The sequence below is a fragment of the Neophocaena asiaeorientalis genome, unplaced genomic scaffold (genome assembly GCF_003031525.2).
Source record: "Neophocaena asiaeorientalis asiaeorientalis breed wild unplaced genomic scaffold, Neophocaena_asiaeorientalis_V1.1 scaffold67, whole genome shotgun sequence".
NCBI lineage: Eukaryota > Metazoa > Chordata > Mammalia > Artiodactyla > Phocoenidae > Neophocaena > Neophocaena asiaeorientalis.
The window spans coordinates 4,552,088-4,578,990 of record NW_020173731.1 but is presented as its reverse complement, the minus strand read 5'-3'; the positions used below and the strand labels follow the sequence as shown (position 1 = coordinate 4,578,990).

The 26,903-nt window shown below is 47.8% G+C and overlaps 1 protein-coding gene across 1 annotated transcript in view; it reads left to right on the top strand.

Annotated features, from left to right (window-relative positions):
* Positions 1–25,510, top strand: part of VASH2 (vasohibin 2) — a 37,006-nt gene extending 11,496 nt beyond the window's left edge. Inside the window, exons 4-8 of the mRNA XM_024750952.1 lie at positions 1,227–1,283; positions 1,796–1,870; positions 8,307–8,688; positions 9,914–10,029; positions 22,654–25,510. Coding sequence (XP_024606720.1) covers positions 1,227–1,283; positions 1,796–1,870; positions 8,307–8,688; positions 9,914–10,029; positions 22,654–22,726 — 703 coding nt within the window. The 3' untranslated portion in view covers positions 22,727–25,510. The remainder of the gene's footprint in view (positions 1–1,226; positions 1,284–1,795; positions 1,871–8,306; positions 8,689–9,913; positions 10,030–22,653) is intronic.
* The last annotated feature ends 1,393 nt before the right edge of the window (positions 25,511–26,903 follow it).

The window sequence follows — 26,903 nt, the reverse complement described above, 5'->3', positions numbered from 1 at the left end:
ATCATCCCCTGGCCCTCACCCTAGAACTTCCAATTCGACAGTCCCAGGTGGGGCGACTCTGACATCAGGGGCTAAGACCATGGCCTGAAATCAGAATCTCTTAAGAATGGAGGCCAGAATCTGCTTATAACGAACTCTCCAGGTGATCGTTACATATGTTTGTGTCTTAGCGGCCGAGCACGTCTTTGCCCGGAGAGGAATCCCAACCCTTGTCGGGAGGGTGTGCAGTGCATTGAGGTGATCATTGCCACTTTTCTGCAGCTGCCCATACCACTGTAGGGGCACACATCTAATCTCATACTTCCTGCCTGGGCTACAGGTTCATGCTTCATTAGCACCTTCCCAATGTGCACTTTTTCTATAGGATTTTGTTTGAGGCAGGAAAAAGAAACGTATAAAACAACTTTTCTTCAGGCTCAGAAAAAAATCAAGATCCAGTCTCAGAGAGCCCGGTATCTGAGAATCTCCAGTCTCCTTCAGAAGCCCTCCTGGTGCGGGCTTGCCAGTCCCTGAGACCTTGTGGGCAACCAGCTAAATCCCAGTTTGTGGTTAGTGCTGTCATCTTCTCAGATCTAGTCATCAATGTCAGATACCAGTCCAGGCATGAAATGAAAGTGCTGTCTCCACAGTAGGCTGGGCTGCAGAGTCCGTGCTCTTGAGAAACCCTACTACCATCTATCCACCTTCCATCCGTAACCCTTCCATCCTTCCTTTCACCCATCCGTCAGCCTACCTCTCTGTCTGTCCAGCCACCCAACCAGCTTTCCATTAATCCATGCGTCCACTCTTCTATCAATTCCATCCTTCCTTCCTTCTTTCCTTCTATCCACCCATCCATTCACTTATTCTTCATTTATTTAATAATATTTGCTGAATGGAATATGTTGGGCTTGCGCCAGGCTTTATGGGTGACACAAAGGTGATAAATGGTCCCAACTCTCAAAGGGCTTTTAGTCTAGTAGGTGAATTAAGACATGTAGTCAACTAAACAAAATACAGAGCAGATTGAAAATAGCTATTGTATAGATCCAGGGTGCTTTGGGGCCTAAGTTAGAAAGTAGATTTCTAGGGCAGGACAGAGAGGAGGAAGATACTGTTGGCGATCTTCTGGCTACAGGCCACCTTCTGGAAAGCCCCCACTTCCTCATCCCTTTGAGAAATCCCTCTGCTGGATTACTGGGACCTTTGGAGTTTTCTGTCACTTTCCCTTTACATACTTCACACAGATACAATCATACAGGGACCCAGTTCTTTGAAATTAGGAAAATGAGACCGCTGAGTGGGTAAGTGGTGCATGATCTGTGGGCCAGGTGACCATGCTTCTATCTGAGAGCTGTCATCTTTCTCTCCCACTCTCTCTCCTCCATCCCAGTGCTCAAATATTCTGGTCTGTAAGGGGTAGGGGTGCCCCGGGCCGGGTTGGAGGTGGGGCTGAGCTAAGCTCAGTGGTGGAGACTAACTCAGGGGTGGGGCAGCCCTGTGAAATTTGTTTTATGTGGCCTTTTTCACTTGCTCCGTGGTGACACCCGTGTCCTGGGTTAGTGGGAGGGTGCTGTGGAGTAAAAGGACTAATCTCCCGGAACTACGTCTTGCAGAGAGGAGTGGAGAATTTAGGAATTTAGTTCCACCAGGTGCGGATGTGCTTTGCGAGCCTCCTCCGAGGCAAGTTCTGCCCTTTCTCTCTGTACTCCTGCACGCTGCCTAGTGTGGCGATGGGCATGCCTGGTGGATTGGCACACAGACCGACTGCATAATTAAATAAGTCTGAGATCCTTTGCTGTGCTCTACCCTACAGGTTAATGGAAACAGCGAAAGAAATGACTCGGGAGTCCTTGCCTATCAAATGCCTTGAAGCTGTCATCCTGGGCATGTATCCTTTAAGTGATGTAAGCTTAAATTTACTCCATAGATGATGGCTTCACTGTGGGGCTGCTTGTGCCTTTTTTTTTTTTTTTTTTTTTTTGCTCGTGCCTTTAACATCCTAGATCCACAGAGATGATGCCTGTTGTCTCCTTGGAGGAAAGTGTCAAGCCCTCCTGGTGCTTCTCTCGAACTTTCACCATCTGGAGTTGAACCAAATCAGAGCTTGGACCATCATCAGTGTAACTTGTGAGCTGAAGCCTGCATCACGGCCAGCTCCCAGGCCAGACGCATTAGTCACGAGGAGAATTACAGCTTCAAGGGACTAGTGAGAGAGTGTGTATCTTTATTTTTTGCATTAATCTGGCATTGCAACAGGAAAGACCCTCCAGGGAAAATGGGATTATCCAAAGCCATCTCCAGGGAAAGTTCTGTGAGTGGATTGTGGAGGAGACCAATGGCGTAATGTCCTGACCCTACAGGATGTAAAGCTGAAACAAGGGTCTGGTCTCTCCACACTTTCTGCTCGGTTTTGCACCAGACTCCTGGATCCTCAGCCTGAGGGGGAATATGGTCCAGAATAACTGTGATGGCACTGACTTATTAGTGGTGGTGGCAGTAGAATATGATCTGGTAGAAAAGCAAAGAAACTCCCAGTCCTGGGGCGGACGGCTGGGGTGAACCGGCCAAGGGAACACAGTAAGACATGAGCTCGAGAGGTGATCCCAGGTTAGGACAGGTAGGTCCTTGAATGCCATTCTGAGAAGAGTAACTTTTTCCAAAGGCAATGGGCAGCCCAGCCGAAATCTCTGGAGCAGAGACAGGACATGATGAGGTGTGCACTTTAGAGAGGTAGTTCTTGGGGCCAATTGAAGGGCAGCCGGAGAAGCGGGGGCTGCATCTGCAAGGCCAGTTTGGAGCTGCTACATGAGGGCAGTGGTGATGCTTGAACCATGGTTTTGGCAATGGGAATCGATTTGAGGGGACCGTTTCAAGCGATCTCGAGGAGATAGAATTTACAGGACTTGGAGGCCAGAGAGGTAGAAGGAAAACCAGGAGAGAGAGCAGATACAGAAGTCAGTGGGAGGACTGGTGACTCAGAATCGGACTGGGGACAGTAGGCTGGGTCTGGTCTGTTCTGCCGGCCCCCTGGACATCTTCGTGGGGAGGAGAATTTCCGCCCCTCTAGTCTGCAGAGCGCTGGCTGGCTGGATCTGAAACAGGACTGTCCGCAGGTGCCCAGGCTGACGTCTGAAAAATGGAAACTTGAGCTTTGTGGAGGCCTTTGCCCAGCCCTCCAGTCATACCTCCTCCCTGTTTCCCCACCAAGGAGATGGACCGCATCTGGGAGCCCAGCAGGAGGGCAGGATGGGGGCGGTGGCGGGGGCAGCAGATGGCTCCGGGCCCCACCCTTTGGAGGCAGGAGTCAGCACAGCTGTTGGGCAGAGCCTCCTGCAAGTTTAATGGGGTGAACAATTGTCGGGGATTTGCTGGTGATGGGTGAGGGAGACCATCACCACGGGCACCAGCTGCTGTCAGATCCTGTGCTGACAGAGGTCGCAGGGCCCCCGGATGGAGGTCATCTTGCTTCACACGGCAGTCCCGTACACAGTTGTCTTGTCCCCGAGCAATTATATCAGTCCAAGCCGAAATTAGCTTAGGTTACCGGAGTTACCAATAAAACCTTTGCGGTTGGGGAGATGGACCTGTGGCCAGCCTTTGGGCCTGTCCGAATCAGAGGGTAGCGTGCTCTGGGTTCTCCTTTGTTCTAACCGGTGTGTCATTTCAGAAAAGTGGAGGGAGGGTGGAGAAATACAGCTGAACTCAGGGAAATGTGACTCTTGCAGACAAGAAACACAGCTGAATTCTAAAAGTTATGGCCTCTTTGTCTTTGCTCTGTGTCAGCAGCCCTGTGGCCTGCTTTGCTCCCAGGCACAGTGAAGGATGGACTTGGGTCATCGGTCGGCCTCCCATGGGCCCTTCCACAGGTCCTAGGGGACAAGCGGTGTGTTGACAACTCTGAAACAGGTTGGCTTGGCTGCTGCTTGGAAGCTGTGTCCACGGGCTTGTCCTTGTTTTCTCTTGTTTGACGTGAGCTCCGAGTTCAGGATTCATTCGCGAAGGGCCACTTCTTTTGATCTTGCTTTTTTGATCATGCTGGAGAGATAGACTTTTGGTTCCAAATTATTTTCTGAATCATGGCAGCTCTTTAGGGGGCCTCACTGGCCCTGGTGGGGCTTAATCATGGTGCTGAAGTGCTGTGGTTTGTTCAACAACAGGTGTGTAATTAGAGGCAGGGGAGGCATAGCCCCAGCAGGCTGGGTACTGGGCAGATCTTCCCCAAGCTTGGGGCACTGCTGCTCCCTTTTCCCTAGAAAAGCTCAGGCTACTTCCCAGCCCTCATCCATACCTCTTAGTCCCCTCCCTCTCCGTTCACAGAGGCTCCAGGTCCCAAGGCTTTACTGATTGCTGTAATGATGGAGCAAATCCAAGTGATTGGTGACTTGTCACAGGAGGGACTGGTGGTCCCTGCAGTCCCCTCCCCACTCTTCTCCCCTTGGCTGACTCTGCCTGTCCTGTGGGACTCATTCTGGTCCCGAGGGCTCTTCTCTGCTCTTCCTGAGGTGGCAGGGATGCCTCTCTCACAACACACGTCACGTTGGGATGGGTTTTTTTTTTCAGTTTGAGATAAAATTGATTTAGGGCACCGTGTAAGTTTAAGGTGTACAGCATAATGACTTGACACATATATTGCGAATGTGGGGTTTCTAAGAATTGTAAAATATTCATAACACAAATTTACCATTTTAACTATTTTTAAGTGTACAATTGAGTGGCATTGAGGACATTCACGCAGTTGTGCAACCATCACCACCATTCATCTCTAAACTTCGTCTCTCCCAACTGAAATGCTAAACCCATTAAACACAGGGTCCCCAGTCCCTGGCAACCACCATTCTACTTTCTGTTTCTATGGATTCGACCACTCCAGGGACCTCATAAAGTTGAATCATAACAGTATTTGTCCTTTTGTGACTGGCTCATTTCACTTAGTGTAATATCCTTGCGGTTCATTCATGTTGTAGCATATTGCGGAATTTCCTTCCTTTTTTATGACAATAATATTCCATTGTCTGTATATACCACACATTGCTTACCCATTCATCCCTTGATGGACCCTTTGGTTATTTCCACCTTTTGGCAATTGTGAATAATGCTGCTGTGGACATTGGTGTGCGAGTATCTGTTTGAGTCTTTGCTTTCAGTTCTCTTGGGTATATACCTGAAGTACCTGAAGTACAATTGCTGGGTCATATGGTAATTCTATGTTTAGTTTGCTTGAGAAACTGCCATACTGATGGTATTGTGTGCACTTTGAGTCTGTCTCCCTATCAGACTTCCGGGGAGTCTTCATCTTTGGCTCTGCAGCCCTACCTAGCAGTCTGTCTGGCACAGGAAACACTCACCCAGTGTTCATTACACTGACTTAACTGAGGAATGCCCTTGTTCCAGCCCCAGAGAACTCGCCCCAGAAAGCAAGTAAGAATTTATGTAAGAGGACTTAGAAGGATGTGATTTCACTCCCTTACTGCCAGTTTATCTCACATGATAAAGTGAAGAGAAAGCAGGTAACCATTTTTATAGAGAGGAGCCATCTGTGATTTAATTGAGGGTAGAGGACAAGTCTTCTTTCTTTTAAGGGCACTGGATTAGCCCCACACCCAGTGCAGACATTTTTTTAAAAAAATTATTTTAAAAGAAATTTTAATATAATTCTTAAAGGTTACTTTCCATTTACAGTTATTACAAAATATTGGCTATATTCCCCATGTTGTACAATACATCCTTGAGCCTGTCTTACACCCAACAGTTTGTACCTCCCACTCCCCCATCCCTATGTCGCCCCTCCACCCCACTCATAACCACTAGTTTCTTCTCTATATCTGTGAGTCTGCTTCCTTTTTGTTATATTCACTAGTTTGTTGTATCTTTTTAGATTCTACATGTAAGTGGTATCATACAGTGTTGGTCTTTCTCTGTCGAGTACAGTCTTTTTAAACGTAAGGAAATGTATCCTCACAATCTAAGATTCATCCTTTCAGCAAGCACTAACCAGGTACTTCTGTGTGCCAGGCCTGTGCGGTGCCTGGGGATACCAGGATGCAAAGCACAATTCCTGCCATTACAAGATACAAACGCACACATGTGCTCGCGCATACACACACACACACGAAGCGGGATGAATAAACACCAAGTGCTGTGGGAGTTCTTGAAGGGGGTGTGGGAGACTTAACCCACACTGAGGAAGGTCAGGGAAGGTATCACACCCAGGAAGTGAGGCTGTTCCAGTCAGAGTGCAGCCTGTGTAAACAGAGTGAGCCCCATAACATCCTTTTAAAAAAAATAAATTTATTTAATTATTTTTGGCTGTGTTGCGTCTTCGTTGCCGTGCGCGGGCTTTCTCTAGTTGCGGCGAGCAGGGGCTACTCTTCGTTGTGGTGCGCGGGCTTCTCGTTGTGGTGGCTTCTCTTGTTGCGGAGCACGGGCTTTAGGCGCGTGGGCTTCAGTAGTTGTGACACACAGGCTCAGTAGTTGTGACGCACGGGTTTAGTTGCTCTGCGGCATGTGGGATCTTCCGGGACCGGGGCTTGAACCCGTGTCCCCTGCATTGGCAGGCAGATTCTTAACCACTGCACCACTGGGGAAACCCCCAATAGCATCCTTATCGCTCATGATTCTTAGGAGACCCCAAAGATCTCTGCCAGGTTTAAATCCCCCACAATATAAGACTGATGTGTGAGTGAAGCCATAAAAGAAGTTATACTACGATGGAGACATGAGGTCATATACAGTGGGTTTAGTAGCTTGTTTTTGAAAGTTTCATAGGTCACTTTGGTCTCATGGCCTTGTAATGTAAAGGTCATTTAAAATATTCAGTTATATTTGACTTCATATTCTGGGGGAGTATGTGCTGAGGGCAGTGGGCACAGATCTTTGGGTTCTTCATGGTCTCAGGGTGTATCCTTCAAAAATGTCACAGGTCGGGAGTTCCCTGGAGGTCTAGTGGTTAGGACTCTGCGCTTTCACTGCTGAGGGTGTGGGTTCAATTCCTGGGTGGGGAACTAAGATCCTGCAAGCTGCACTGCAGGCAAAGAAAAAAAAAGTCATGGGTCATCAGTAGGTCAGTGTGTGAGCCCACAGTGTGGGGGAGATGAGACGGTACAAAGGGATGATGAGCAGGGGCTGAATCATGGCAGGACTTTGCTGAGGGATTTGGACCAAGTCCTGGAGAAGATGAGAGACCCTGAAAACTTAGGCAGAAGAGTGACATGTACCAAATTTTAGCTTCAATAGATCATTCTGGCCACTGTGTGGAAGGTAAATTGGAGCAGGGGCAAGAAATGGTGAAGACAAGTTCTCAGAGAGTGGAGAATGGTACCCACTTACTGAGCACTCACCGTGCACAGGCCACCACGTTAAGAGCCTGGATTGTTATTTCCCTTAGAAAAGGTCTGGAGACACCAACGGTCTTCAGCAGGGTGTATTTGAACTTCCAGTATCCCTCTCCAGAGGAGTTGGGTCTTTGAGTCTCCACGACCACGCCAGGGCTGTCCAGAAACTTCGAGGTGGACTTGAGGATGTGGTGCCTCCTGTCCGTCGTTGCAGCGTGTGGAGTCAGTGGGGGTAGTTACTTGAAACTGCACCATGTGGGGTTGCTGGGCCCAAACTGAGTTAATGGTAAGAGGCTGGGTGGCTCAGTCCAGACGGGCCAACACGTGGAGGGAGCTGAGCTGTGACACCAGCTGGGTTGGGGACTGAAGGGAGCCTGAGGTTCGGATGCTGCAGGCAGCTCTCTGTGGTACCCAAGGCTACCGGCATGGGTATGCTGGGGCCAATGAGAGGAGCAGACAAGGCGCAGATATGACCCATTCTGACACCATTCTGTCCCTTCCCATCCTGTCAGCTGGTCTGTGTCTTACATCTCCACTGCCTTGCCTGGGCTCTGGTAGTCATTTCTCCCAGCACCATTGCAGAGGCCTTCAATTCCTGGTCTGTCCCACATACTCCAGCCAGAATTAACGACTGAGAACATCCTTCCAATGGCAGAAACCAACTTTTAATAGCTTATCATCCCCTGTAGAGCACCAAGGGAGGATAAAGTACGTTGTTAATGGTTTCGTTTGCATTTATTTATTTACTGAAGAAGATGACAAGTCTTCCCTTTTTGTCCCATATTAATTTGGTTTGGTATGCACCATGTAGCGGGTACTCAAAGATATCCAGTGAATCCTTTATAAGAGGATCGGCCTGGAAAGGGCAGGCCTGGGCCTGCTCAGAGGCAGAGGGGTGGACCCACTGACCGTATGGGCTACCTTCCTTTCCTGGGAGTCCAAGTTCTGGTGTCTTCAAGCCTCGTTTCTCTTCCTTGACTCAGATTCTCTAAGATACTTAACCAATGGACAGCCTTCCATCGAGCGATTCCCCATCAGCTTTAAAACCTACTTCTCAGGAAACTACTTTCACCATGTTGTGCTGGGGATTTACTGCAATGGCCGCTATGGCTCACTGGGCATGAGCCGGAGGGCTGAGCTGATGGACAAGCCATTGACTTTTCGGACTCTGAGTGACCTCATCTTTGACTTCGAAGACTCCTACAAGAAATATCTTCACACAGTCAAGAAGGTCAAGATTGGGTTGTATGTCCCCCATGAGCCTCATAGCTTCCAGCCCATCGAGTGGAAGCAGCTGGTCCTCAATGTCTCGAAGATGTTGAGGGCTGACATAAGGAAGGAGCTGGAGAAATATGCCAGGGACATGAGAATGAAGGTAGGTGCAGGGGAGGCAAATGAGCAATGTAAGAGAGTTCTTTCCTCGTTCTCGCCCTCTCTCTCCCTCCCTCCCTCTCTCTTTCTCTATTGCCACGTGCCCCGTGTTTCTGAGATGGTCAAAAGTTTCTTGAGGTTACCTTGCTTAGTAGGCACCCTGTTAAAAAAATATCATTCAATTTTTGACATGGACAATTTAAGTCTCTCTGCATTTACTACTTTAAAAACTAGAGCTAAGCTCAATTTAGGTGTTGTTGCTGAAGCAGAGTCTTGGCCTGCAGTTCCTTCTACGAGTCAATCTAAAATGTTAGTCATTTTATACTAAGGCTCTAGTTTTGTCTTATTCTGTTTTGTCTTTATAGTAAGAGTGGCCAGTCATCTCAGTTTCCCTGAAACTGAGGGGTTTCTGAGGAAATGAGATTTTCAGTACTTAAAGCCAAGAAAGTCTCAGGCAAGCCAGGATGAGTGGGTCACCTTGCTGTATAATCTGTTTCAGAGTCGTGTTTTATCTCTGCTTTGCTTTGTAAGTTGCAAAGCCCTTTGGCATAAAATTCTGACCTGGAGTCACAAAAGCAAACAAAGGAGCATGTGCTCTGCTGGCTTTATATAAACTACACTCATAAGCCCTTCTTCCTTCTACCATGTCACTTCCAAGGTGACAGGATGCCTGTTTGTCCCTGCTCCTCCAGAGCTCGTGGAATCACTGAGAGAGAAAGCCTGTGTGTATGCTGAGACCCGCAGGGGCAAGGGATTATGCCGAATTCAGGCTTGGTTGTGGTTAGCACCTGGGGACTTCACTTGGCAGCACCTGTAATGGAGATCCTGGATCAGCTGGACCCACTCTGCGCATGCGTGCGGGGTGGGAGGGTCAGAAAAGGAACAAGCTGGCTTCTGGGGCAACATGGATGGGACTTTGCCTTCGCGAGAGGGGAATTTTCTGAGCAACCGAACAGCCCCAGGAGGCTGAGACATTGGGCTCTGCTCCTCTCTCTGCCGTGGGGAAAGGGGTACAAGTGTGATCCTGTCATCCTCTGGGAAGTGGTACCTCTGCTTCCTGTCAGTGCAGCATGAGAGAAGCACATCTGTGTGTCAGGAGGAGGCCTCCAGCTCAGGGCTTTCTAAACCCCGGGATCACGAATGGGCAGGGGTTGAGATGCTGGGCTGTAGGGAGGTGCGAGGCTGGGGCTGTTAGGAAGCAGTGTGGTAACTCCTTGTATCTCCTCCAGCTCCTGAAACCTGCAAGTGCCCACTCTCCAACCCAAGCGAGAAGCCGGGGAAAATCACTGTCCCCCCGACGGAGGCAGGCGAGCCCCCCAAGACGGCTCGGCAGGCGAGACAAGTCGTGAGTAGTATTTCCTCTTCCCCAAATTAAGGCCTAACACACACGTTTGGGAGGTTGTCCTGGCCCTTGGGGATGAAGTTGTGTCCTGGGCTCGGCATTTGAACCAAATGGTGATCTCCAAGAGATCTGCCCCTCGTTCGGTGGACATCTCTTATGGCCATGCACATCACCCGCAGTGCTCTTACCCTCCTGACTGTCAGATGGAGACACAGTTGGAGGGATAAGTCCCAGCTGGTGTGAGATGGAGAAACAGTGCGAAATCCCAGCAGCATGGAAGGAGCATTGGCCTTAGAGTTAGGAAACCTATGTCTGGAGCCAGCTCAGCTGCTTAAGGAGCTATGGGGCCTTAGGCATGTCATGCAGCCTTTCCGGGCTCAAGTTCTCTCACCCCAAAAATGAGATTGTTAGAAGTGATGAACTTGCCTAAAACCTTAGCCTTCTGTGCCCAGCAGAAAGCGCGATCGCCCTCCATGGATGGTGGCATCAGAAATACCACTAGGCTCATCCTCTCCCCTGGTTGACTGTATCCTCCCCTGTTTTAGCCCTGAAGCTAGTGATTCCACACCTGCATCTTAGTTCAAAATGACCCACTTAAGAAGTGATGGATTGGAGATGCTGAGGCTACCCAAAGTAACAGGTGATAATCCACTGGCAAATATGTGGGTCGTAATTACACTGGGAAAAACGACTACTTTGATTAATAGCAGCAGCATGCTATGTCTGTCACATGGGTTCTCGCCGTGCAGGGGACCGAGTGGTACAGGGCACAGAGGTCAAGCTTGGGCCCCGGCTCTGCTGCCTATTAACCTTGCAGCCTGGGCAAATCCTTCGGGAGCCTGAGTTTCCTCATCCGTCAAAAGAGGATAAAAATGCTTTTCTTGCCTATATCACAAGGTACTGTAAGGATCAAGTTAGAAGACGTAATGAGAGCGATGTGTTAATGGTGAACTGCTGTACACAAGCATGTTACTGTCACATCAGTTCTGTAGAGGGAGAAGGGAGAGTTTCACGGTTTTCCTTTTTAGATGAAGCAACCAGAGCACGAAAAAGGTTTGTCACGTTTTGCTGTGTCGTGTAGCTGGCCAGTGATGGCACTGGGGCTAGAACCCAGGTCTCTTGACTCTGGGAAGGTGGCGGGGGAGGGGAGCATCGGTTCTGTTTTTGGAAGAATAGGACAGGACCACGTATTGTCAGTTCTGAGGAAGGTTTCCTGTTCATCTCCCCTCCACCTCCCACTGCCAATCCCAGGCTTCAGCATCGACAGCCAGGAAGGCCTTGGGCAAAATGACTGCAACCCAGGGTTCGAAAGGGGAGGAGTGACAAAGCAGGAGGGTCAGGTGCTCCTCCTGTAGCTGAAGGTCAGTCAGGGTGGTTTCCACATAGGTGTGTCCTTTCAGGGAGCAAGATGGCTTCAAGCCTTTCATACATGGCCTCTGACCCTGATACCGACGAGTACCCTTGACCCTGACCCTAACCCTGTGTCTCCTCCTCTCTGATTCTAACATCCATTCATTGCTGTCCCTGAACAAAGTAGCAGTTGTCTCACAGGACTATGGACATGTAAGCCCTTCCGAGAGGGTCATTTGGCATAGAGTGAGTGACCCAGAAATGGGAATCTGGTGGCTCCTGAAGCAGGGAAGGGGGCCCTTTAATCTGATAGATTATCCTTTCTGCCCGTGGAGGCCTGAGTCCTTTCCTGAGGGGCTCCCACTCTTCAGCCAACGTTGAGCAGTGCATAAAGTCTTTCTCTCCCCTTGAGACCCTGGCGTTCAGGGTACATGAAACCCTAGGCATTCTACCTGACGGATTTATGCACAGAATGGCAGCCGTTGGTTTTTAAGGCGATTCGTGTACGAGTCATTTTACTTGGATCCACAGGAACTTTGCGGTCCAAAATACTCTAAGTTTTTAACCAGAAAAAGTTTACTGTGATCGCCCAGGGATGGTAAAGCCAACAAGATCTTAGAAACTGGTTGTAGAGACAAAAGTCAGGATGACAAGCTCCTGGTGATGGTGGTGGTATTGGTGGTGGTTTGAGTGGGGTAAGAAGGTGAATTTGAGTTTGGACTGTGGACTTTGAGGTACTTCTTAGGCACCCAGGGAGCGGGGTGTTTGTTTTAGAAGTTGCTGAAAATGCAGATCTGGAGTGGGAGGATGTTGGGAAAGAGAGATCATGCTTTTAGAGCCATCCCCTCAGAAGTGACAGCTGAAACAACAGCTGGATACATCTGCAAGGAAAGAAGGGAGAGAAAAGAGAAAAAAAGAAGTGATGTCAAGGTCCTGAGTGGGCCAGAGGAAGAAGACCCAGCGTAGTAGATGTGGAAGAAACAGAGGGCGAGAGAAAGGGTCAGGAGTGTGGAGGCGTACGCCTGTGACCGCAGAAAACAGTGGGGAAGAGGGAGGGTTTAAGGGGGATGAGGAAGTAGAAGTTGACGACTGTACGTCGTTGGACGGCTTTGATCCTGCTGGGGCAGGAGGCCGACTCATCTGGTGGGAGTGAGGAGGTGGGTTATCAGTACAGGGCGAAAAAAGGGCTGCACACAGGGCCCATCTGAGGAGAGACAGAAGGATCCTATAACCCGGTTCTCAAGCTTGAGCAAACCTAGAACCACCCGGAGGGCTTGTTCCAACAGGTTTCCGGGCCCTGCCCCCAGCCTTCCTGATTCAGCAGATCTGGGTGGGGCCTGAGAAGGTGCCCTTCTCACAAATTCCGTGGTGATACTGATGCTCCTCCGGTCCAGGGACCACACCTGGAGAGCCACTGTTTGATCAATCAATGTGGGAGAACTGATTTGGGGCTTGACTTAAAAAAAAAAAAACCCAGAACGTCAAGATGAAGGTCCTACATCTGCTGAGAGGGGCGGATGAGGCCATTGAGTGTGGTTCAGGGGCTCAGCCCTGCCTGGTCCTCTGGATAATGAGGTTGCTGGGGTGAGGTTAGAGGGTGTGACCGGGGCCTGGCCCCATGGTTGGGCCCCACTGAAGTCACTCTGGGAGGAACCCAACTGGTCTTTCTCCTGTGGGCCAGATAGAGAAATCTTATTCTCAGTCATCCCCCAGGCCATGCCCCTGCTCTGATCTGCAGCTACTTTGTCGTGCAGCCGAGGCACGCAAGCACACCGGTGCCTGCAGAGGACGGCTGTTACACTGCGGATGTGAGTGCAAAGCCACCCTCTAGTGTCAGGGCCCACCCTCCTGAGGCGTGGGAGTGGGCCTGGGAAGGGGTCAGGACGGAAGACGTGCAGGGACTTGAGATTCAATTCCACCAGCCTTCTTCATGCCCTGAACTGGTCCCAGCTGTAGCCGAGCAGGCCCCAGGAGCACACAGGTGGTGGCTCATGGTTCAGTGAAAATGTAAACTTTCCCAAAAAGGTGAAGAGTGGCTGCAAGCAGCCTCTGAATCCCTTGGACTCATGACCCTTCTCCGCAGCCCCTTCTTCTGGGCAGAGCACTGGTTCCCAGGAGTCTTCCTTCATAAACTCCTCCCAAGGTCAGAATATGGGGATTTTTTTTTTCCCCAGTTAGGGCCAGGTGGCCTTGGTTGTTTGCCCATCAAGGGAACCCAGGTGGCTTGTGGGTTCCTATGGACAATTTGATGTGAGCAAATCCAGTAAGACCACGGTTATTCTTGGTGGTGGAAGCCCCTGCCGCTTCTTTACTCCTAGTGTTTGGAGGTCAGGAGAGGAATCTAGAGGGCAAATACCTTGGCTGAAGTTTCACAGTGGATGGAGGAGTTACAAGGAGGGAAGAGTCTCTCCCCGGTTCCTCCTAAACCCTGACTTGTGGGTTGCGGGGCTGGGTGAGGTATGACAGGGGCCACCATGTGTTGGAAGAGAGGGAAGAGAGATGCAGGAGATGAGAGTAAAATGAAGGCTGTGAGAGGTGGGGACCACGGGAAGAACTGAGCACCAAGCCCCTCCATCCCTCTCCGGCTCCCAGCCTCCGCCATTGCAACAGACTAGAATCCAGGACAGCCTGGTTCCTAGAGGTGTGTCTGGAGAAAAGCAGCTTCTCGGCTTCTACCCATGGCCTTCACCAAGCAGGCTTTTCTCCAGGTAATCTTGCTTTTGGCTAGGAAACGAGAAAGTGACAAATTTGATTATGACCCCATAACTCCATCCAACTCTGGGCATCCTACTGTAGCATGGTGAGGATTAGCAAGGGTTTGGTGATTCTCACTGTGTTATTATTTCAGCATCACCTACGGCCATCAAGTCATTTCTAAACGTGTTGGGTGCCACAGTGAAGCCAGGGAGTGGCCCAAAGGGTGGAAAATTACCATAACAGGCAAGAGGCCCATCAGCTGTGGGGCCCTAGCCCCTGTCTGTGCGTGGATAATTTTAGTGACTTTATATCCTCAGCCACCACCTCCCTGCAGATGGAGCTACTTCCAGCCCTGCATTCCTCTCCATTTTTGCACATGTCTGAATAATCCTTCTAGGAAGGAGGATCAATGTCACTGGGTTGACAGAGAGTCAGCTGAGTGGGAGGAGGGCAAGTAGCAGTGACTACCTTAGTGTCAGCTGAGACAGAGTTTCAAGAGAGAAACAGGGACCCCTCCAGCCCTCCACCCACGAGTCCTTTCTCGTACTCGCTGCTCCTCTAGGAGTGTTTAGAGAAGCGTCCACACGGAACAGTCAGGTTGTTTCCTGAAGTTCTTACAGAGTCAGGGAGATGGAGGTTAGATCTAGGTGTAAAAGGCCTTTTGCGAACTTGAATCAACTCCTCTACAACTCTGGGCCTCGGTCCCCGCTTAGCTCTTCACTGAGGGGTGTTCACAGAGGTTCTCGACAGGAGCCAGGGCGCCCCCTGGGGGAAAAGGGTTAGAAGTGCAGTGGGAGGGGAAGGTTTTGCTTATCAACAGTGATAATGCTCCCATTAGGGCCTGGGAGCCAAGATGGTAAATGCCCTGCAAAGCTATGGACTATCCTTCCCCGTAAAGAACCATTCCACCTAAAATGCTTCCACTGAGAACCCCAGATGCTCCCTGGGGTCCTTTCCATCTCTGACAGTCCACAGCTCTTGGCCTGCTGACTGTAGCCTGAACCCGGGGGAGTGGGGGTGAGTGGACAGTGTCTTTCTGGCGGGGCTGCCTGTGTTCGCATGAAAGCAGCTCCTACCAACCGGAGTGACCCCGAGGAGCGTTCTTCTGAACTGGGGCAAGAGTCCCTCAGGACCCGCAAGACCATCTTTCTCTTCTCCCCGCCTCTGCCTCCTTTCTTCCCCTCTGTCACTGCTCTCTTCTTTGCTGTTCACGATTTTTTTTTTTTTTTCCTTCTCTTTGATTTCCCTTCTTTGTCATCTATCTCGAGGGCACTTCGTGCCTCCAGTGGGCTTGACTCACCCTGCTGGAGACCCTCAGGGTCGCAGAGGTTACTCAGCCTCATGAGAGTTCTCCTTCCACTGCTGGGCCACAGCTGGATGAGGGAATTCCTTCTCTGTTCTATCACCAGGCTCATGAAGATGCCCCCAGGCAACTGGTTGAGTGAGGCCCTCAAGTCATTTCTAAATGAAGTCATAATGTAGTCATAGGAGAAGCAGTTTGATTCCATGATCTAATCACATCGAAGATATTTTGAATGGGGCCCAAGAAGTCATTCTCTATAGACCCCAAATGAGAAAATCTCCCCAAGGGGGGAAAGGGGAAAATTGCCTTCACATGGAACGTAGCAGGGGCACAAAGAGGGAGAGAAAACTAGGAAGGTTATGGAGGGAGAAGTAAAGCCTCCACGATGATGTGGGGTTTCTTTCCAGGAGCCCAGAGAAGGTAGTCTCCAACTCAGAGGCCCGCCCTGCTTCGTTCCCCAGGGGATTTCATGTGGTCCAGGGTCCCCGGGGATGCTTGAGGAAACCAAGATGGAGTGATGGGCCTTATCAGGAAAGACTGCCTCTGGCAGAGTGCATCAAGAGCCTCCAGAGCTGATGATTGAAACAGTCATGTCCGGTTGGGGTTCCTACAGGGGTTCTCTGCCATGGAAAGGGGAGGTGAGGTCAGAGCCCGGAAGCTGTGCCCTGGAATCTCAGTGGCCCATGGCTCTTGGTCTCTGGCCAGAGCTCCTGGCTGGGGAGGGCTTGGAAGAAAGGGCAAAGGGCTGGAGGATCTTTTCAGAGCCACATCTCTCTTGCCTCAAGCCTGTCTGTTCACATAGCAGCCTCAGCTGTCTGCCCTGTCAGCTGCCAGCAGTGGTGCCTGCGGTCCTGGGAAGTAAGGAATGTGAGCAAGGAGCAGGACTGGCTTTGAATGAAGGTGACAGGTGGGCGGGAACCACCCACCAGTGTTCGTCCCTGAGGCGTACCTGCATGGGCCATGAGTCCTAAATCAGGCCCTGGCCTGACCTGACTGCTGCCAGACTAGACCAGAGAGGAGGGCCTGGGGTCTCCCTGAGCTTGTGAATGCTGGGCCAACACCATCCCTGATTTAGTCCGTTCCACACCCTTGACGCTGAGGACCGAGAGATTAACATTGCTCCTTTACCGTGTATCCCTTTCTCGAATCCAGAGACCACAAGGATCACAGCTCAGCTGGTCCTTGCGAGTGTGTGGTGTGTGAGGACGGTGCGTGTGAACACGGGCACGTGCACCCCCACCCTGAGGGGCTGTGACCTCAGCGGAAACAGGAGCAAGAAGCATGCGCAGCCCGACTGGTGGTCTGTGCGTCCCCGTCAGGCGGCCCTGAACTGAACAGAGCTGGGCCCTGTCCCTGAATCAGTATCTCACACTCGTAGGGGAGAAGCAAGAGGTAAATTTCCATTGGAAGAAAGGGGAGTGGATCGTGGCTCCACTGAGCTGCCATCTGTCTTGGTAACCCCAAGACTTGCAAGGTGCTTGGCACAAGGTGCCGCTTAATAAATTCTTGTGAATGAGTAAGTGGCGAGCAAGTTTCAGGAGCCCTGCCGTCCGGCTGCCACTCAGGCCCTCTGACCCATCCTACCCAGTGACAGCTTGGGGGCTGGGGAGTTGGGATGTGAGGAGAGGAGATGCCCCAGACACAGCCCTTAGCTGGAGGGACAGAAAGGGGACTGGGTGGTTTTAGGGAAAACGCCGTAGGCTTTTCCTCCACTTACTGCCTCTTTCCCGAAAGCCAGTGTCACACAGACGCACGCCAACTCATTCAGCCCCAGGATACGATGTTGTCCCCGCTTCTGTCCCCAACGTGCTGCCATCACTTTCTGGTTCTGATGCTTCTTGGCGGCTTCAACACCAACATCCAATCTAGCTGAGCTCTTCCTCGGCCCTGAGGAAGACACGATGTGCCACCTGGAGACGGTTCACTCTGCCCGAACTGTCAAGGTGTAGTTAGCGAACGCTAGGGTGTGTGGTGAATAGCAGTGGCACGTCTCACAGAATACCTTCTCCGTGGAACAGTTGCCCTGTCCTCCCCAGCCCACCTCCCCCTCTGCACAGCTCCGCTGTGGCTGACTCCTGGGATGCAGGCCTGAGGGTGGGACTGAGGGTGGACCTGGGACCAGGCCATCAAGCCGTCACCCTGGTTCACCCTGGATACGGTTGGGGCTGGGATTTTCCATTTGTGCTCGGAGAGGAGCGCCCCCTTTTCCATCCACAAAGTGCATCAAAGGAAACCTGAAGTCCCTACTCTGCTTCCCCTAAAGTAGAAGGTGCCCGAGAGCTTTCCAGAGGAGAATCCTTTGACTTCTTTTCCTTGTTTGGACTGGGGAGGGGTTTGGAGAAATATATTGTTCTAAAATAATAACCCTGGATCTGATGCGAGGTTCTGGGCAAGCGCAGACCCGGCTGAATCATTATCCTGGTGCTTGTGTTTCTTAAAAATAACCCCCCTTGCAATATTCTAATTATAGCCAGGGGAGTACTTGGAAGAGGCCTCTCCATACTCAATAGCTCCCCCAGCTCTGGCCCTGAGATGAGCTGGCAAGGACTGAACAGTATTTCTGGCTAGGTCCACGGGCAGGTGGCATGCTGTGATAACCCACTTCTGCCCTTCGCCAGGCCAGGAAATCGTAACCAGTGTTGCTGAGAAAGAAAAGGGTTTCACCTTACGGATGGGTCACCAGGAATCTCAGTTTAACTCATTTTCTGCCAGTGTTAACCTTTTTATTTCCCTCTTCTGGGTTCTGGGCTCTTGGGGGGAGGTGGGAGGGGTGGAGATACAGAGGAAGGAGACAGCTTAGTCCCTTTCCATTGGAAGCCCCCAAGCTGTCTGTCGTTGCAGAACCACATTCAGCTGTACAAGTAGGCAGGTTCCCCAAATAGCTTTCGGAGATAAGGTAAAGCCTCTCTGACACAGAAAAAAAAAAATTCTTCCTACTTGTTAATTCTTCGAATGGTGTCATGGTGGCTTGAATTCCTGGCTTAGGACTTTGTTAAAATAAAAATATCCCATGACAAACGTAACAGAATGAAGTCCTATCAGCCGTTTACACGTTAGTCAGAACTAGAGAAAAAAATTTATCCAGAGGTACAGGTGCAACAGTGGGGATTCACAGATGAATTCACTTGATCCCTGCTCTGAAGTTGTTTGCAGTCTCTGAGGCAGGCACAAGGATTATGAGCCTTCGAGATTCTTTAGCAGATGTACAAAAGGAAACACCAGCGCATACAGAGCAAGGAGCAGTGTGCTGTGGGGAGAGGAAGTTGGAAAATACTGCAGGGGAGAAGTGGCATCTGGGTTGGTTCTTGAAAGGATGACAAGAAGACAAGCAGGAGGCATTCCAAAAGCCAAGGTGCAGAGGCAGGAGTGGCCTGATGTCATCTTCAGATGCTTTGGGAGGATACTTTGCGTGGGGATGGGGGTCAGTTTGCATCTTGGTCAAGCGCGTGGGCTCTAGATTCTGGGGAACAACTCTGGTTTCCACCACTTGCTAATAACCACACGACTTTGCTTTGAGCAAGCTTCCTAACTTTCAGTGCCTCCCTTTCTTCCTCTGTAAAATGGGTAGTAACACTGTCAGCGCCATAACGTTATGGTGAGAATGAATTCACCCATGTAGACTGCTTAGAAGAATGCCTGGCCCAGAGTAAGTGCCTAATAAAAGCTATTTATAACGGTGATTTCTCAGCATCTGGAAGGTGTGGGGAACTGGTGGAAGTGATCAGGAAAGGTTTAGAAAAAGGAGGCCAAAGAGCCCCAAATTATTTATTTATTTATTTATTTTTGGTCACACCGCACGGCTCATGGGATCTTAGTTCCCTGACCAGGGATCAAACCCGGGCCCCTGGCAGTGAGAGCGCTGAGTCCTAACCCCTGTGATGCCAGGGAATTCCCACATAAGAGCCCCTCATTAAAGTGCATCTGTTTTCAAGGGTGCTGAGAGCAGAACATGGGAAAGGTAAAGGGAGAAATTTTCAGGGCACAGAAAGTTCGAAAAATATGAAAATTCTGTTCATCAGGGCTGAGCGGCTCCAAAAGGAGGAAGCCAGGAGAGTGGCCAAAAAGTGGCTTCTGAGGAGGTGGCAAGCGTGTGGTTTGTGCCTGTGGCCTGTTGCTGCAGTGACCCCAGGGAAGCCCTCGTTACAGGGCTGAGTGGGTAGGGTTTGTTCTCTCCTTGACCTACCCTGTCGCCTGTCCTGCCACTGACTTTCCAGCAGGTGCTGTTGGTGAGAGGACCGAGGGAGAGAAAATAGGTCAGGGCAGATTTATCCCAACACCTGAGAAATGATATGAAGCTAGGGTCTTACTAGCATTATTCTCATATAGGAAGGGCAGCACCTTTAGAGTCTCATAAGGAGGAGAGATGTGACTTGGTGTTGAGGAAGATGCCAGGCCAGGAAGAAAGCATGTGCGAGAAAGGTTCGGAAACTGGGGTGAGCTAATTGGTAGGTGCTGCGAGGACTGTGGAGCAAGGGATTCTCTTGTTAAGCACAAGGGATTGCTAAACTTTCAGAGGCAACGGAGATCTAAATAGCGGCCATGGTGGAAAATTATTTCAATTGCTATAGGGAATGATCCCTATTGAATCCTTTTCTAAAGCAAGGAATGCACATGGGTACTTCAAGCTTATCCTTTGGACAGTGAATTTTTTTAAAAAAATAAATTAATTTTATTTATTTATTTTTGGCTGCATTGGGTCTTTGTTGCTGTGTGTGGGCTCTTCTCTAGTTGCGGCGAGCGGGGGCTACTCTTTGTTGCAGCGCGGGCTTCTCACTGCACTGGCTTCTCTTGTGGAGCACGGGCTCTAGGCGCGTGGGCTTCAGTAGTTGCAGCACGTGGGTTCAGTAGTTGTGGCTTGCGGTCTCTAGAGCACAGGCTCGGCAGTTCTGGCGCATGGGCTTAGCTGCTCCACGGCATATGGGATCTTCCCGGACCAGGGCTTGAACCCGTGTCCCCCGCATTCGCAGGCGGATTCTTAACCACTGCGCCACCAGGGAAGCCCGGCCAGTGGATTTCTGACTACTGAATTTTCTAAAAGTGGGGCACACTGCGGAGGGGGGAGTAATTTACCTTTCTAACCACATTTGCCTTAGGCTGACGCTAACTTCAGGGGAGTCCACTTGAGGGAGAAAGTCTCATATTAGCTATTTGTAAAGACAGCACCACGCCAGGCAAGGAGACAAAACAACTTCTTTCAGGCTTTATAACAAAATGAACAAGATATTGATACATATGGACTGTGAACCTGGCTTGTCTGCAAAAACCCTAGTTCTCCCCACATGAGTTGGCCAAGGACTAGGGCAGAAATACAAGTTTAAGTTTGAATCCTCAAGCAAAAGCGTGCTCCCTTTAGCCGTCAACTCAAGAATGGCTCTTGCAGTTGTCCCTGGGAGCCACTCCACCAGGCCTGAGGCAGTGGCTCTGTTTATAGGGAATGGCTAATCTCTAGGGCATGTATGCGCTGGTTGACACCATTGCCCTGAAGGTCAGAAGCCTTAGGCTTTTTGATACAATGAAGGGTGTAGGCAAGGAAGTATTGGGATTTCTACCCACAGTCGACCATATTTATCAGCATCATCTGTGTATCCTGGGCACCATGAGAAGATACACAAAGGAATGAGAGGCGTGATTCCCGACCAGTAAAGCAGGGCACGTGGTCCAGCTGAGAAGTAAGCCCCGTGCAACGGGGACAAGAAAGGTTACAAGTTATTTTAGCAGTGCCAAGTAGCAGGTCAGGGAAGCTTTCTGTACCACTTCGGATAATCTAGTTTCAGAGGGGATGATCATAGACTGCTAATGACCGTTCAGAAATGGGACATCTCTGAAAACAAGAAAGGGAGGGAGAGAGGGAGGAAGAGGGGAGAGGGAGGGCCAGGGAGAGAGAGAATGAGAATGAGAACGTGAGGGGTGGTAGAATTTGTTGCTGAAACTAAGCCTGGTGTCCTTCATCGAGCAGCACCCTAAGTAAAAGCTAGCTGTTGATTTCTCGTTCTAGCAACACTGAATGACTTGGACCACATTCATGCCAGGGGAAAAACAAATTTACTGCTAGGAAATCTTTCAACGGTATAAACCAAGAAACTTTTAAACAATTATATTTTCATTTTGGTCTCTCTCTTCTTTTTTTCACACTTAAGACAAGGTTCAAGTGTAACCTAAAAATGTCTTTGATCTTCTTGTAAAAACGTGAAACTTTTCGATTAGAACCCAGACATACTGGTTTACAATCTGGGTTATGTCTTACCAAAGAAGGTGAGGAGGCTCATTTTTTTTTTTTTTTTTTAAAGGAATTTTGCCTTTTAAAAAATTTCATTTATTGTGCGCGGGCCTCTCACTGTCGCGGCCTCTCCCGTTGCGGAGCACAGGCTCCAGACGCGCAGGCTCAGTGGTTGTGGCTCATGGGCCCAGCCGCTCCGCAGCATGTGGGATCTTCCCAGACTGGGGCACGAACCCGTGTCCCCTGCATTGGCGGGCAGATTCTCAACCACTGCGCCACCAAGGAAGCCCCGAGGCTCATTTTAAAAATGGAAAAAATTGTGAGCTAAATCATGAGAACACTTAGGTATGATTTTATATTGGGAAGTCACCTAGGAAGTATCTTTAATGAAGACAGATGATGTGCTGCTGAATGATGTCTTTCCCTACCTTGAAGTACTTTCTTACGACTTCCTATAAATGCTTGGGCGTACTGTCATATTGGAAAGTGCTTGAGAAAATGTATTTAGGGAAGAGAGGTGATTTGCCACTGAATGATTTTCCACATTGACCTGCTTTTACAGATGAATTCTAAAAGATTCATCCTGATTTTATACCCTCAAGCCTGGAATGAATAGTGACTGAGAACCTTCACAAGAACCTGAGTCGCCTGAGACATCTTGTAGGTGCTGGGCTTCCCCAGGGCACCGACACGAGGAGGCCAAGGTTTCTAGGAGAATTTGGTTCAGATGTTCAGTTCTACTGTAGTCAAACGTTTTTAGATCCTTGCAAGGTTTACAGAAACTAGGTTTCAGAAGTTAGTGTGACCAGGTTCAGGCTTAAAGTTGAACAAACTCATTCAGCAACCTGTAAATTTTTTTTGAACTCTACATTGAAAGGTTCCTTAAAACCTGTAAAGGTGGACTTGAGAAACAAGAGGTGGAGTTGGGAGCTAAGGCTGGTGTGTGTGTGTGTGTGTGTGTGTAGGGGGGGCAAATACCAAAAGGGTAGAGGTCCCTGACAATACTGAATGATCTTTCTGTCCCTTCCCCTCTCGCCTACCGTCTTTCTTTTACCCTTAGGCCTGCACTGCCTGAAAAGAAGGTGGCTGATCTCAGCACTCTGAATGAAGTGGGCTATCAAATCCGAATTTAGGCCAGCAATACAGCCAGCAACAGGGCTTCTATGGTGCTTCTGTCTGCACTTTACCCAGCATCTTCAGGAGGAACTGCAACTATTTATTAAGAACTTGTGGATTTTATTTGTAAGGGTTCACTTGGAATAGACTCTGAGTGGGTGGTAACAATGAACTTTAAAAAAATTCACGAAGGGACAACCATGAAAAGGCTAAGTAATAAATCCCACTGCGGTCAGACTGTCTCCCTCACTCCAGAAAGAAAGGATAAGACCGTAACTGTAGTTTTATATTTTCCCATTTACCTACATTCTTTTACTTGTTTTAAACAGCAGTAGTAAATGTTCATGAAACCCTCCCTCCCACTTTTGATATAGTAAGGTAAACTCAATCAGTATTAATGTCTTTTTCAGCAATAACAGCGGCAAAGATTGGTGGGGTCTTTTTGTAAGCAGTCAATATTACCTCAGCATCTTGACATCAGATATGCAAATTTAATGGTGTTTTGTTTTTTTATATTCTATTTGTATTGTTTCCCCAGTATTTTCCATGGGGATCTCCACAAGGTCTGGAATTTTTTTCCTGGTGCACACATGCGATGAAACTTAAGGTATTATATATGCAAGTGTTTTACTAGAAAAGCACTGAAATTCTTCTGGCAATACGGGAAACCATTTTCAGGACCTTGGAGTTACTACTTTCTTAAATCTTTCTTAAAGCATTCACTGACAGCAGTTTTTGTTCTTTCAAAACAAAAGCACGTTCGGAAGCTAGTCTATGTTCTGTCACTAACATTTAAACTTTGCAGAGTCCAGCAAAAAGCACACAGGGTCATGAACTGTTACACAAATTTAGCAGTATTGCAATTACCTCTGACAGTAACACACTCAAAGGCACAGGCCAGGAGTGAATCAGTAGGTCTTGAGAACCAGCTAACCTTGCTGATCCCATTTCACCTGATTTCGAAACTCCTCGATTCTGAAGGACTCACTGTTGTTAGAGATGTGTTCTGATGTCTTATATTAAGACCAAATACAACACGATGTGATTATTTTCCAGTACCTTGCTTTTAGGTACCACTTCAGGATGCTTAGGAACTGGTATTGGAGAATACAATGAATTAGAGAAGCAGAACCTTAGTTTTAATGGAAAAGTCTTCAGGTACAGCGTTACACCTTATAGTGTGATTTAGTCCACGGAGCACAGTATGAATATCCGGCCTGCATATGGTAGTTACAGTGTAACTTCTGGCTGCAGACCACACAGAATAACTCTAACAGCATACCAAGTCTGTATGTTATCAAGAGTACAGCTTCCGTTTCATTTGTTTGATCTTAGCAACCATGCCAACTCATGAGACCAGCAGGCATATTTAAGTGAAGTCTGCTAGTCAACAAAAGTGTTATTTCAGTCTCAGTGCTTACCCCTCTGGTTTTCTTTGACTGAAGTGTACATCTCAGTTAGATTAAAATACAGCGTAAGTTAAAAATTCGGAACTTAACCACTTTCCTCAAGAATAGTACTATCAGTTAGCAGAATTTAAAATGAGTTATCCTTAATCTTCACAAGAGGAACCCATTTGCAGCCTTATGGCCACTTGTATTTGGATGTTTGCAGTCGCCAGTGAATCGTTTCATTCTCATTCTAAAACAATACTGACCTAGCTCTCTCTCTAGATGAAATACCATCATCTGTTTATCAATCTGAAAATACTATATCCAGTAAGTAGACTACTTATAACATTGCAATCATTCTAAGAGCTTGGAATAGGATTTTCCAAGTATTAGGTACTGTCCAATCTAAAATATGGAATGTCAAGAGTTGCATAGCCTCTTGTTTCCCACAGAAAAGGGGAAAGGAATAGGAATACAACCTGTTTCTAATATGCTGATGTATAAGCCTTAAAACTGCCAACTGGCTTGATGATTCAATTAGTAACCTGATTTATTCCACACTCATTTCTTGATTTTAAGATTCATTTCCCCAAAGCAAGAGTTAGTCACAGAAACATGAAAATTAATTTAAAATGTTCTTGGTTGTTATTCTATTTTTATTGCCTATGGAGTATGTTAATTTCTAAAAGATATGAGAAAGGCAACAAACTCCTACATTCTAGTGAAGTAATTTAATTGATAAGGCAAGAAAAAAAAAAAAGACATGATTTACCCCCTAGAACTGATTTTAAAACGGGCTATAATTCAAAAGATAAAAAAACAAAACTATGAAGTGATCTGAAATCTAGTTTTTAAAGTTATTAACGCAAGAGAAATTTTATGCTTAAGCCATTATGGCAATACGTGCAAAGTTTAAATGAATGACAGAAAGTTTGATTCTAGACTACATGTTGTGCTGTTTTGAGTACACTTTATTTCAGAAAGTGGTATTCAGTGTTTTCTATACACTCTGAAATCATGAGCATTTCACTTTTTCTAAGTCAATTATTTCATAACGATTTTATTAATAGAAATTGGTAAATAGAACTTTGGAAATCTTAATTCAGTATTCTTACTATACCCGAGGCTTTTGTAAGCTATAGTTTTATGTACAACCTTGTACAGTTTTTTTGACATGCAATTCAGAATCTTGTTTATTCTTTGGACTTTGTTCTGGCCAACACATTTTTTTAAAATCTTTTAAGAAAAACTGTGATTGTTTTAGTGGGTATTTTTCTAAGTAAATGAAAACTTGTATAATGGTATTTTAGAGAATGCCAGGTAAGTGCATGTTTCAAGTTAATGTTTTTCTCATCACTTGTATGTTTATACACAGCATGGGAGTTTAATAAAACCATCCTGGAAACTCAAGGATTGTTTTCCTTCTAAAAATATAAATGGTGTGATTTTTTTTATTCCTCTTATTACGTACTTGTCCTAGTAAACTAATTTATCACTCTCTCACCCTTGTCATCCACAATTTTCAGACTCTGTGTTAAACATCACTCTATTTTGGTGTATCTTAATTCACTTATATTTTGGTATCACCCTAAGTAATAAAGGCTGAAAAGGGTAATGAAACAATTTAGAAGAGGCAACAAGTCAGTTACGCAGCTTAGTACATCTACCACAAAATCTTCAGGCACAGATGTACTAGTACAATAATATATTAGGTAACTTACAGGGAAAAAGTGCAAATGACTTGACGTGAATGTTTTTCCAACCCCTTGAATCCTCTGGATCTTAGTTTTTTTATGAAAGCAAAGGGTTAAAAGCAGACAGTTGCTAAACTCCAAAAAAGATGATTTCAAACACGCATACTGATAGCAAAGGCTACATACAGTAAAGCCAAAACTTCATTACTCCATAATATATCCCTTTCCATTTAAAACTTAAATAGCATAGGGAATTCCCTGGAGGTCCAGGGGTTAGGACTCTGCTTTCACTGCCATGGCCCAGGTTCAATCCCTGGTCAGGGAACTAAGATCCCACAAGTCGCAGGGTGCAGCCAAACAAACAAACAAACAAAAAAAAAACCATGCACACACACACTTGGATAGCATAGCGCTTGAGACTGGGAGACTTGGTTTCAGCAATTAACCAAATTTAAATTAATTTAATTTTGGCAGATAAATACAAGGATCCAACAGAGTTATTAACTCTTTGGACCAAAAAAAGTAAAGAAAATGGACGTTAATTTTAGTGGAGCTTTTTTTTTTTTATAAATTTATTTTTGGCTTTTTTTTTTTAATAAATTTATTTTTGGCTGCACTGGGTCTTCATTGCTGTGCACAGGCTTTCTCTAGTTGCAGCAAGTGGGGGCTACTCTTCGTTGCAGTGCGCAGGCTTCTCACTGCAGTGGCTTCTCGTTGTGGGCACGGGCTCTAGGCGCACAGGCTTCAGTAGTGTGGCTTGCACGCTCAGTAGTTGTGGCACACAGGCTTAGGTGCTCCGCGGCATGTGTGTTCTTCCCGGACCAGGGACTGAACCCATGTCGCCTGCACTGGCAGGTGGATTCTTAACCACTGCACCACCAGAGAAGTCCCTAGTGGAGCTTTAAAAAGCTATGATGTTACATGGACCCTTTGGCCTCCAGTACACAAAATAATACTTCATTCTATAAGCTAAAGTAGAAAGCAATTTTATGGATTAACTCTATTGAAGTGAAGCGCATGAAAAGGGCCCAAAATCACAATATATTAATCAGGATACAAAAAATTAAGTTTTCATAGAGGTTTTCAGGGATGTTTATCAACAATACCTA